This window comes from Phyllobates terribilis, unplaced genomic scaffold, assembly GCF_046119375.1.
Source record: "Phyllobates terribilis strain yellow unplaced genomic scaffold, ASM4611937v1 Scaffold_13__5_contigs__length_258822181, whole genome shotgun sequence".
Taxonomy (NCBI): Eukaryota; Metazoa; Chordata; class Amphibia; order Anura; family Dendrobatidae; genus Phyllobates; species Phyllobates terribilis.
This window is the reverse complement of record NW_027362773.1, coordinates 175,711,824-175,725,147: the sequence shown is the minus strand read 5'-3', so window position 1 is coordinate 175,725,147 and position 13,324 is coordinate 175,711,824. Positions and strand designations below refer to the sequence as shown.

Here is a 13,324-nt window from a genome sequence, read left to right as displayed (position 1 = left end):
CGTGAGGCTCAATGCACGCAAGCCAGGAGGTCAGCCGTGAAGCTCAATGCACGCAAGCCAGGAGGTCAGCCGTGAAGCTCAATGCACACAAGCCAGGAGGTCAGCCGTGAAGCTCAATGCACACAAGCCAGGAGGTCAGCCGTGAAGCTCAATGCACGCAAGCCACGAGGTCAGCCGTGAAGCTCAATGCACGCAAGCCAGGAGGTCAGCCGTGAAGCTCAATGCACACAAGCCAGGTCAGCCGAGAAAGCTCAATGCACGCAAGCCACGAGGTCAGCCGTGAAGCTCAATGCACGCAAGCCACGAGGTCAGCCGTGAAGCTCAATGCACGCAAGCCAGGAGGTCAGCCGTGAAGCTCAATGCACACAAGCCAGGTCAGCCGAGAAAGCTCAATGCACGCAAGCCACGAGGTCAGCCGTGAAGCTCAATGCACGCAAGCCACGAGGTCAGCCGTGAGGCTCAATGCACGCAAGCCACGAGGTCAGCCGTGAAGCTCAATGCACGCAAGCCACGAGGTCAGCCGTGAGGCTCAATGCACGCAAGCCAGGAGGTCAGCCGTGAGGCTCAATGCACGCAAGCCACGAGGTCAGCCGTGAAGCTCAATGCACGCAAGCCACGAGGTCAGCCGTGAGGCTCAATGCACGCAAGCCACGAGGTCAGCCGTGAAGCTCAATGCACGCAAGCCACGAGGTCAGCCGTGAGGCTCAATGCACGCAAGCCAGGAGGTCAGCCGTGAGGCTCAATGCACGCAAGCCAGGAGGTCAGCCGTGAGGCTCAATGCACGCAAGCCACGAGGTCAGCCGTGAGGCTCAATGCACGCAAGCCACGAGGTCAGCCGTGAAGCTCAATGCACGCAAGCCAGGAGGTCAGCCGTGAAGCTCAATGCACGCAAGCCACGAGGTCAGCTGTGAAGCTCAATGCACACAAGCCACGAGGTCAGCCGAGAAAGCTCAATGCACGCAAGCCACGAGGTCAGCCGTGAAGCTCAATGCACGCAAGCCACGAGGTCAGCCGTGAGGCTCAATGCACGCAAGCCAGGAGATCAGCCGTGAGGCTCAATGCACGCAAGCCACGAGGTCAGCTGTGAAGCTCAATGCACACAAGCCAGGTCAGCCGAGAAAGCTCAATGCACGCAAGCCACGAGGTCAGCCGTGAGGCTCAATGCACGCAAGCCACGAGGTCAGCCGTGAGGCTCAATGCACGCAAGCCAGGAGGTCAGCCGTGAAGCTCAATGCACGCAAGCCACAAGGTCAGCCGTGAAGCTCAATGCACGCAAGCCAGGTCGTCAGCCGTGAGGCTCAATGCACGCAAGCCAGGAGGTCAGCCGTGAAGCTCAATGCACGCAACCCCTCCGTTAATAGTCGGCCAATCGTGTAATTGTCCGGACGATGGGGGCAGCAGATCTTTGACATTCAGTAATGGGAGACACATGACAAACAGTCGCTCTGCCACAACACATAATGGAACCATGAGCGGCGCCCGCACCTCTCCATCTCCTTGCGGTATCGATCCTCCTCCTCGGCCACCTTCTGGGAAATCTCTATCTTCCTCCTGTAAGGGCAGAAATGACCCGTCACTAAGCAGTCATGGCATCACCGACGGCATTTACAACACCGATGTCACGGAAAAATAACATGGAGGCGACCTGATTATGCTGTGTTATATAGCGCTATGATATGCCGCAGCGCTGTACAGACCTCATCATTTCTGTCCCCATCGGGCTCTCAATCTCTATCAGTATGTCTGTAGAGTGTGGGAGGAAAGCGGAGAGCCCAGAGAGAAGCGGAGAGTCCGGAGAGCCCAGAGGAAAGCGGAGAGCCCGGAGGGAAACGGAGAGCCCGGAGGGAAAGCGGAGAGCCCGGAGGAAAGAGGAGAGCCCGGAGGAAAGAGGAGAGCCCGGAGGAAAGAGGAGAGCCCGCAGGAAAGCGGAGAACCCGCAGGAAAGCGGAGAACCCGCAGGAAAGCGGAGAACCCGGAGGAAAGCGGAGAGCCCGGAGGAAAGCGGAGAGCCCGGAGAGAAGCGGAGAGCCCGGAGAGAAGCGGAGAGCCCGGAGAGCCCAGAGGAAAGAGGAGAACCCGGAGGAAAGCGGAGAGCCCGGAGGAAAGCGGAGAACCCGGAGGAAAGCGGAGAACCCGGAGGAAAGCGGAGAACCCGGAGGAAAGCGGAGAACCCGGAGGAAAGCGGAGAGCCCGGAGAAAAGCGGAGAGCCCGGAGGAAAGCGGAGAGTCCGGAGGAAAGCGGAGAGTCCGGAGGAAAGCGGAGAGTCCGGAGGAAAGCCACAAAACACGGGGAGAACATACAAATGCCTTGCAGATGTCGTCCTTGGTGGAATTTAAACCCAGGATCACAGCGCTGCAAGGCTGCAGTGCTAACCACTGAGCCACCATGTATAGTGCTACCCACTGAGCCGCAATGTATAGTGCTACACACTGAGCTGCCCTACCCCAACACGGCCAGGGCGCCAATACTTGGACAATATGGCAGTATATCTCTAGGAGGCGATTCTTGTATAGCATGTGATGTGGTGTCGGCAGATGTGTGCTGGATATGGCGGTGTATACAAGGCTCATGTGGAGCGTGCGTATTGATGCCATACTCCGCATTGTGCCGCTGTCTGACACAATGTGATCACACTGAACCATAGAGTGCTTCTTAGACCAGTACAGTAAGGATGGCCTCACTTTGTGGCCGCTGGGGTCCGACCTCAGGGGTCTTCCCGCTCGGGGGTCTTCCCGCTCACTCACTGTTTTCCCTTCTCCTGCTGCTCTTTCAGGATCCTGTTGGTTTCCATTGCGAGTTTCTTCTGGCGCAGCAGTTCTTGGCGCTCCAGCTCACGGCGTCGCTGTTCTATCAGCTTCTCATCCTCAGTCATAAAGAGCTCCCGACCCTGCGAGAGACACGAGCCATCAGCCTGGGGCAAAGCTGAGGGCCACAGGGCAGGCGCCCCCTGGATACAATGTCTACAGGGGGCATAGACAGCCAGGAACATAGACATCGTAATGGAGCCCACCACAGCAAGGCGGCCCGGACCGTCCCACCGCAGCAGATGTGGAAACTCACCGCCCCGGTTAGGACGCTCAGCGTCAGGGTCCGGCTGCTCTTCAGGACTCGCACAGCCTGGAAAGAGATAACACCATGGATTTACAGACTCGCCACATCGTAAAACCGACACATGCCAAATCCTGATCATCAAAGTAAGGAGGTCTAGGGTGGGACATCAATGAAAACGGCCCCTAGTCAGAGTTTTTAAGGCTGAAGGTAGATATAACGTCATCTATTTGAACCTATAACCTTTCATGTTGATCCAGAGGAAGCAAAAACCCTATGAGGCTGACACCAATAGATCCATATTAGGGGAAAACTCCTTCCCGACTCCACATACGGCGATCAGAAGAGATGATTTTGTACTGCATGAGAAAGTTCATGTGGCAAAGAGTTACAAAACCTCGCTGCTCTTACGGCAAAAGGATCCGCAGCCTCGCTGCTCTTACGGTAAAGGATCCGCAGCCTCGCTGCTCTTACGGTAAAGGATCCGCAGCCTCGCTGCTCTTACGGTAAAGGATCCGCAGCCTCGCTGCTCTTACGGTAAAGGATCCGCAGCCTCGCTGCTCTTACGGTAAAGGATCCGCAGCCTCGCTGCTCTTACGGTAAAGGATCCGCAGCCTCGCTGCTCTTACGGAAAAGGATCCGCAGCCTCGCTGCTCTTACGGTAAAGGATCCGCAGCCTCGCTGCTCTTACGGTAAAGGATCCGCAGCCTTGCTGCTCTTACGGTAAAGGATCCGCAGCCTCGCTGCTCTTACGGTAAAGGATCCGCAGCCTCGCTGCTCTTACGGTAAAGGATCCGCAGCCTCGCTGCTCTTACGGTAAAGGATCCGCAGCCTCAGTGCTCTTACGGTAAAGGATCCGCAGCCTCAGTGCTCTTACAGTAAAGGATCCGCAGCCTCGCTGCTCTTACGGTAAAGGATCCGCAGCCTCGCTGCTCTTACGGTAAAGAATCGCCATCTATGATTAAACCTTCTTTCCTCTAGACGTTTATGATGCCCCTTGTCCCCGTTGCAGACCTGGGTGTAATGACCATTATACAGATCTCGGTATTGTTCCCTCATATTTCCACATTGTAATAAGATCGACCATAAACTTTTGTTTTTACAAATTGAATGAAACCCAGTCTGATCCCCCGTCTCCTGCAGTCACCTGTTACCTTAATAACCTTGGTAGCTCTTCTCTGCAGCCGTCTAACTCTGCTCTGTCCTTATATACTGTACTGACCCCTGTGAATAAGGACAGAGCGGAGCTAGAGCGGGTGTACTTATATACTGTGTACTGTACTGACCCTGTGTATAAGGACAGAGCGGAGCTAGAGCGGGTGTACTTATATACTGTACTGTACTGACCCCTGTGTATAAGGACAGAGGGGAGCTAGAGCGGGTGTACTTATATACTGCACTGTACTGACCCCTGTGTATAAGGACAGAGCGGAGCTACAGCGGGTGTACTTATATACTGTACTGTACTGACCCCTGTGTATAAGGACAGAGCGGAGCTAGAGCGGGTGTACTTATATACTGTGTACTGTACTGACCCATGTGTATAAGGACAGAGCGCAGCTAGAGCAGGTGTACTTATATACTGTACAGTACTGACCCCTGTGTATAAGGACAGAGCGGAGCTAGAGCGGGTGTACTTATATACTGTACTGTACTGACCCTGTGTATAAGGACATAGCGGAGCTAGAGCGGGTGTACTTGTATACTGTACTGTACTGACCCTGTGTATAAGGACAGAGCGGAGCTAGAGCGGGTGTACTTATATACTGTACTGTACCGACCCTGTGTATAAGGACAGAGCGGAGCTAGAGCGGGTGTACTTATATACTGTACTGTACTGACCCCTGTGTATAAGGACAGAGCGGAGCTAGAGCGGGTGTACTTATATACTGTACTGTACTGACCCCTGTGTATAAGGACAGAGCGGAGCTAGAGCGGGTGTACTTATATACTGTACTGTACTGACCCCTGTGTATAAGGACAGAGCGGAGCTAGAGCGGGTGTACTTATATACTGTACTGTACTGACCCCTGTGTATAAGCACAGAGCGGAGCTAGAGCGGGTGTACTTATATACTGTACTGTACCGACCCCTGTGTATAAGTACACACGCTCTAGCTCCGCTCTGTTCTTATACACAGTGGTCAGTACAGTACAGTATATAAGTACACCCGCTCTAGCTCTGCTCTGTGCTTATACACAGGGGTCAGTACAGTACACAGTATAGAAGTACACCCACTCTAGCTCCACTCTGTCCTTATACACAGGGGTCAGTACAGTACAGTATATAAGTACACCCGCTCTAGCTCCGCTCTGTCCTTATACACAGGGTCAGTACAGTACACAGTATATAAGTACACCCGCTCTAGCTCCGCTCTGTCCTTATACACAGGGGTCAGTACAGTACAGTATATAAGTACACCCACTCTAGCTCCACTCTGTCCTTATACACAGGGGTCAGTACAGTACAGTATATAAGTACACCCGCTCTAGCTCCGCTCTGTCCTTATACACAGGAGTCAGTACAGTACAGTATATAAGTACACCCGCTCTAGCTCCGCTCTGTCCTTATACACAGGGGTCAGTACAGTACAGTATATAAGTACACCCGCTCTAGCTCCGCTCTGTCCTTATACACAGGGGTCAGTACAGTACAGTATATAAGTACACCCGCTCTAGCTCCGCTCTGTCCTTATACACAGGGGTCAGTACAGTACAGTATATAAGTACACCCGCTCTAGCTCCGCTCTGTCCTTATACACAGGGGTCAGTACAGTACAGTATATAAGTACACCCGCTTTAGCTCCGATCTGTCCTTATACACAGGGTCGGTACAGTACAGTATATAAGTACACCCGCTCTAGCTCCGCTCTGTCCTTATACACAGGGTCAGTACAGTACAGTATATAAGTACACCCGCTCTAGCTCCGCTATGTCCTTATACACAGGGTCAGTACAGTACAGTATATAAGTACACCCGCTCTAGCTCCGCTGTGTCCTTATACACAGGGGTCAGTACAGTACAGTATATAAGGACAGAGCGGAGCTAGAGACGGTGTACTTATATACTGTACTGTACTGACCCCTGTATATAAGGACAGAGCGGAGCTAGAGCGGGTGTACTTATATACTGTACTGTACTGACCCCTGTGTATAAGGAGAGAGCGGAGCTAGAGCGGGTGTACTTATATACTGTACTGTACTGACCCCTGTGTATAAGGACAGAGCGGAGCTAGAGTGGGTGTACTTATAAACTGTGTACTGTACTGACCCCTGTGTATAAGGACAGAGCGGGTGTACTTATATACTGTACTGTACTGACCCCTGTATATAAGGACAGAGCGGAGCTAGAGCGGGTGTACTTATATACTGTACTGTACTGACCCCTGTATATAAGGACAGAGCGGAGCTAGAGCGGGTGTACTTATATACTGTACTGTACTGACCCCTGTGTATAAGGAGAGAGCGGAGCTAGAGCGGGTGTACTTATATACTGTACTGTACTGACCCCTGTGTATGAGGACAGAGCTGAGCTAGAGCGGGTGTACTTATATACTGTACTGACCCCTGTGTATAAGGACAGAGCGGAGCTAGAGCGGGTGTACTTATATACTGTGTACTGTACTGATCCCTGTGTATAAGGACAGAGCGGAGCTAGAGCGGGTGTACTTATATACTGTACTGACCCCTGTGTATAAGGACAGAGCGGAGCTAGAGCGGGTGTACTTATATGCTGTACTGTACTGACCCTGTGTATAAGGACAGAGCGGAGCTAGAGCGGGTGTACTTATATACTATACTGTACTGACACTGTGTATAAGGACAGAGTGGAGCTAGAGCGGGTGTACTTATATAATGTGTACTGTACTGACCCTGTGTATAAGGACAGAGCGGAGCTAGAGCGGGTGTACTTATATACTGTGTACTGTACTGACCCTGTGTATAAGGACAGAGCTGAGCTAGAGCGGGTGTACTTGTATACTGTACTGTACTGACCCCTGTGTATAAGGACAGAGCGGATCTAGAGCGGGTGTACTTATATACTGTGTACTGTACTGACCCTGTGTATAAGGACAGAGCTGAGCTAGAGCGGGTGTACTTATATACTGTACTGACCCCTGTGTATAAGGACAGAGCGGAGCTACAGCGGGTGTACTTATATACTGTACTGACCCCTGTGTATAAGGACAGAGCGGAGCTAGAGCGGGTGTACTTATATACTCTACTGACCCCTGTGTATAAGGACAGAGCGGAGCTAGAGCGGGTGTACTTATATAATGTGTACTGTACTGACCCTGTGTATAAGGACAGAGCGCAGCTAGAGCGGTTGTACTTATATACTGTACTGTACTGACCCCTGTGTATAAGGACAGAGCGGAGCTAGAGCGGGTGTACTTATATACTGTACTGACCCCTGTGTATAAGGACAGAGCGGAGCTAGAGCGGGTGTACTTATATACTGTGTACTGTACTGACCCTGTGTATAAGGACAGAGCGGAGCTAGAGCGGGTGTACTTATATACTGTACTGTACTGACCCTTTTTATAAGGACAGAGCGGAGCTAGAGCGGGTGTACTTATATACTCTACTGACCCCTGTGTATAAGGACAGAGCGGAGCTAGAGGGGGTGTACTTATATACTGTACTGACCCTGTGTATAAGGACAGAGTGGAGCTAGAGCGGGTGTACTTATATACTGTACTGTACTGACCCTGTGCATAAGGACAGAGCGGAGCTAGAGCGGGTGTACTTATATACTGTACTGTACTGACCCCTGTGTATAAGGACAGAGCGGAGCTAGAGCAGGTGTACTTATATACTGTTCTGACCCCTGTGTATAAGGACAGAGCGGAGCTAGAGCGGGTGTACTTATATAATGTGTACTGCACTGACCCTGTGTATAAGGACAGAGCGGAGCTAGAGCGGGTGTACTTATATACTGTGTACTGTACTGACCCTGTGTATAAGGACAGAGCGGAGCTAGAGCGGGTGTACTTATATACTGTACTGACCCCTGTGTATAAGGACAGAGCGGAGCTAGAGCGGGTGTACTTATATACTGTACTGACCCCTGTGTATAAGGACAGAGCGAAGCTAGAGCGGGTGTACTTATATACTGTATTGTACTGACCCTGTGTATAAGGACAGAGCGGATCTAGAGCAGGTGTACTTATATACTGTACTTTACTGACCCCTGTGTATAAGGACAGAGCGGAGCTAGAGAGGGTGTACTTATATACTGTACTGTACTGACCCTGTGTATAAGGACAGAGCGGAGCTAGAGCGGGTGTACTTATATACTGTACTGCACTGACCCCTGTGTATAAGGACAGAGCGGAGCTACAGCGGGTGTACTTATATACTGTGTACTGTACTGACCCCTGTGTATAAGGACAGAGCGGAGCTAGAGCGGGTGTACTCATATACTGTACTGTACTGACCCCTGTGTATAAGGACAGAGCGGAGCTAGAGCGAGTGTACTTATATACTGTACTGTACTGACCCCTGTGTATAAGGACAGAGCGGAGCTAGAGCGGGTGTACTTATATACTGTACTGACCCCTGTGTATAAGGACAGAGCGGAGCTAGAGCGGGTGTACTTATATACTGTACTGACCCCTGTGTATAAGGACAGAGCGGAGCTAGAGCGGGTGTACTTATATACTGTACTGTACTGACCCCTGTGTATAAGGACAGAGCGGAGCTAGAGCGGGTGTACTTATATACTGTACTGTACTGACCCCTGTGTATAAGGACAGAGTGGAGCTAGAGCGGGTGTACTTGTATACTGTACTGTACTGACCCCTGTGTATAAGGACAGAGCAGAGCTAGAGCGGGTGTACTTATATACTGTACTGTGCTGACCCCTGTGTATAAGGACAGAGCGGAGCTAGAGCGGGTGTACTTATATACTGTACTGTGCTGACCCCTGTATATAAGGACAGAGCGGAGCTAGAGCGGGTGTACTTATATACTGTACTGTACTGACCCTGTGTACAAGGACAGAGCTGAGCTAGAGCGGGTGTACTTATATACTGTACTGTACTGACCCCTGTGTATAAGGACAGAGCGGGTGTACTTATATACTGTACTGTACTGACCCCAGTGTATAAGGACAGAGCTGAGCTAGAGCGGGTGTACTTATATACTGTACTGTACTGACCTTGTGTATAAGGACAGAGCGAAGCTAGAGCGGGTGTACTTATATACTGTACTGTACTGACCCCTGTGTATAAGGACAGAGCGAAGCTAGAGCGGGTGTACTTATATACTGTACTGTACTGACCCCTGTGTATAAGGACAGAGTGGAGCTAGAGCGGGTGTACTTATATACTGTACTGACCCCTGTGTATAAGGACAGAGCGGAGCTAGAGCGGGTGTATTTATATACTGTACTGTACTGACCCCTGTGTATAAGGACAGAGTGGAGCTAGAGCGGGTGTACTTATATACTGTACTGACCCTGTGTATAAGGACAGAGCGGAGCTAGAGCGGGTGTACTTATATACCGTACTGTACTGACCCTGTGTATAAGGAGAGAGAGGAGCTAGAGCGGGTGTACTTATATACTGTACTGACCCTGTGTATAAGGACAGAGCGGAGCTAGAGCGGGTGTACTTATATACTGTACTGTACTGACCCTGTGTATAAGGACAGAGTGGAGCTAGAGCGGGTGTACTTATATAATGTACTGTACTGACCCCTGTGTATAAGGACAGAGTGGAGCTAGAGCGGGTGTACTTATATACTGTACTGACCTCTGTATATAAGGACAGAGCGGAGCTAGAGCGTGTGTACTTATATACTGTACTGTACTGACCCTGTGTATAAGGACAGAGCGGAGCTAGAGCGGGTGTACTTATATACTGTACTGCACTGACCCCTGTGTATAAGGACAGAGCGGAGCTACAGCGGGTGTACTTATATACTGTGTACTGTACTGACCCCTGTGTATAAGGACAGAGCGGAGCTAGAGCGGGTGTACTTATATACTGTACTGTACTGACCCCTGTGTATAAGGACAGAGCGGAGCTAGAGCGGGTGTACTTATATACTGTACTGACGCCTGTGTATAAGGACAGAGCGGAGCTAGAGCGGGTGTACTTATATACTGTACTGACCCCTGTGTATAAGGACAGAGCGGAGCTAGAGCGGGTGTACTTATATACTGTACTGCACTGACCCCTGTGTATAAGGACAGAGCGGAGCTACAGCGGGTGTACTTATATACTGTACTGTACTGACCCCTGTGTATAAGGACAGAGCGGAGCTAGAGCGAGTGTACTTATATACTGTACTGTACTGACCCCTGTGTAAAAGGACAGAGCGGAGCTAGAGCGGGTGTACTTATATACTGTACTGACCCCTGTGTATAAGGACAGAGCGGAGCTAGAGCGGGTGTACTTATATACTGTACTGACCCCTGTGTATAAGGACAGAGCGGAGCTAGAGCGGGTGTACTTATATACTGTACTGTACTGACCCCTGTGTATAAGGACAGAGCGGAGCTAGAGCGGGTGTACTTATATACTGTACTGTACTGACCCCTGTGTATAAGGACAGAGCGGAGCTACAGCGGGTGTACTTATATACTGTGTACTGTACTGACCCCTGTGTATAAGGACAGAGCGGAGCTAGAGCGGGTGTACTTATATACTGTACTGTACTGACCCCTGTGTATAAGGACAGAGCGGAGCTAGAGCGGGTGTACTTATATACTGTACTGACCCCTGTGTATAAGGACAGAGCGGAGCTAGAGCGGGTGTACTTATATACTGTACTGACCCCTGTGTATAAGGACAGAGCGGAGCTAGAGCGGGTGTACTTATATACTGTACTGCACTGACCCCTGTGTATAAGGACAGAGCGGAGCTACAGCGGGTGTACTTATATACTGTACTGTACTGACCCCTGTGTATAAGGACAGAGCGGAGCTAGAGCGAGTGTACTTATATACTGTACTGTACTGACCCCTGTGTATAAGGACAGAGCGGAGCTAGAGCGGGTGTACTTATATACTGTACTGACCCCTGTGTATAAGGACAGAGCGGAGCTAGAGCGGGTGTACTTATATACTGTACTGACCCCTGTGTATAAGGACAGAGCGGAGCTAGAGCGGGTGTACTTATATACTGTACTGTGCTGACCCCTGTGTATAAGGACAGAGCGGAGCTAGAGCGGGTGTACTTATATACTGTACTGTGCTGACCCTGTGTACAAGGACAGAGCTGAGCTAGAGCGGGTGTACTTATATACTGTACTGTACTGACCCCTGTGTATAAGGACAGAGCGGGTGTACTTATATACTGTACTGTACTGACCCCAGTGTATAAGGACAGAGCTGAGCTAGAGCGGGTGTACTTATATACTGTACTGTACTGACCTTGTGTATAAGGACAGAGCGAAGCTAGAGCGGGTGTACTTATATACTGTACTGTACTGACCCCTGTGTATAAGGACAGAGCGAAGCTAGAGCGGGTGTACTTATGTACTGTACTGACCTCTGTGAATAAGGACAGAGTGGAGCTAGAGCGGGTGTACTTATATACTGTACTGACCCCTGTGTATAAGGACAGAGCGGAGCTAGAGCGGGTGTACTTATATACTGTACTGTACTGACCCCTGTGTATAAGGACAGAGTGGAGCTAGAGCGGGTGTACTTATATACTGTACTGACCCTGTGTATAAGGACAGAGCGGAGCTAGAGCGGGTGTACTTATATACTGTACTGTACTGACCCTGTGTATAAGGACAGAGTGGAGCTAGAGCGGGTGTACTTATATACTGTACTGTACTGACCCCTGTGTATAAGGACAGAGTGGAGCTAGAGCGGGTGTACTTATATACTGTACTGACCTCTGTATATAAGGACAGAGCGGAGCTAGAGCGGTTGTACTTATATACTGTACTGTACTGACCCTGTGTATAAGGACAGAGCGGAGCTAGAGCGGGTGGACTTATATACAGTACTGTACTGACCCCTGTGTATAAGGACAGAGCGGAGCTAGAGCGGGTGTACTTATATACTATACTGTACTGACCCCTGTGTATAAGGACAGAGTGGAGCTAGAGCGGGTGTACTTATATACTGTGTACTGTACTGACCCCTGTGTATAAGGACAGAGCGGAGCTAGAGCGGGTGTACTTCTATACTGTACTGTACTGACCCCTGTGTATAAGGATAGAGTGGAGCTAGAGCGGGTGTACTTATATACTGTACTGACCTCTGTATATAAGGACAGAGCGGAGCTAGAGCGGGTGTACTTATATACTGTACTGTACTGACCCTGTGTATAAGGACAGAGCGGAGCTAGAGCGGGTGTACTTATATACAGTACTGACCCCTGTGTATAAGGACAGAGCGGAGATAGAGCGAGTGTACTTATATACTGTACTGTACTGACCCCTGTGTATAAGGACAGAGTGGAGCTAGAGCGGGTGTACTTACATACTGTACTGTACAGACCCTGTATAAGAGGACAGAGCGGAGCTAGAGCGGGTGTACTTATATACTGTGTACTATACTGACCCTGTGTATAAGGACAGAGTGGAGCTAGAGCGGGTGTACTTATATACTGTGTACTGTAGTGACCCCTGTGTATAAGGACAGAGCAGAGCTAGAGCGGGTGTACTTAAATACTGTACTGTACTGACCCTGCGTATAAGGACAGAGCGGAGCTAGAGCGGGTGTACTTATATACTGTACTGTACTGACCCCTGTGTATAAGGATAGAGCGGAGCTAGAGCGGGTGTACTTATATACTGTACTGACCCCTGTGTATAAGGACAGAGCGGAGCTAGAGCGGGTGTACTTATATACTGTACTGTACTGACCCCTGTGTATAAGGACAGAGCGGAGCTAGAGCGGGTGTACTTATATACTGTACTGTACTGACCCTGTGTATAAGGACAGAGCGGAGCTAGAGCGGGTGTACTTATATACTGTACTGACCCCTGTATATAAGGACAGAGTGGAGCTAGAGCGGGTGTACTTGTATACTGTACTGTACTAACCCCTGTGTATAAGGACAGAGCGGTGCTAGAGCGGGTGTACTTATATTCTGTACTGTACTGACCCCTGTGTATAAGGACAGAGCGGAGCTAGAGCGGGTGTACTTATATACTGTACTGTACTGACCCCTGTGTATAAGGACAGAGTGGAGCTAGAGCGGGTGTACTTATATACTGTACTGTACTGACCCCTGTGTATAAGGACAGAGCGGAGCTAGAGCGGGTGTACTTATATACTGTGTACTGTACTGACCCCTGTGTATAA

The 13,324-nt window shown here is 50.3% G+C and overlaps 1 protein-coding gene across 1 annotated transcript in view; it reads right to left on the bottom strand.

Annotated features, from left to right (window-relative positions):
* LOC141174636 (harmonin-like) overlaps nucleotides 1–13,324 on the bottom strand; it is a 287,226-nt gene that overhangs the window by 12,417 nt on the left and 261,485 nt on the right. Inside the window, exons 11-13 of the mRNA XM_073659570.1 lie at nucleotides 3,062–3,118; nucleotides 2,746–2,888; nucleotides 1,486–1,551 (exon numbers count right to left, since the gene is read on the bottom strand). Coding sequence (XP_073515671.1) covers nucleotides 1,486–1,551; nucleotides 2,746–2,888; nucleotides 3,062–3,118 — 266 coding nt within the window. The remainder of the gene's footprint in view (nucleotides 1–1,485; nucleotides 1,552–2,745; nucleotides 2,889–3,061; nucleotides 3,119–13,324) is intronic.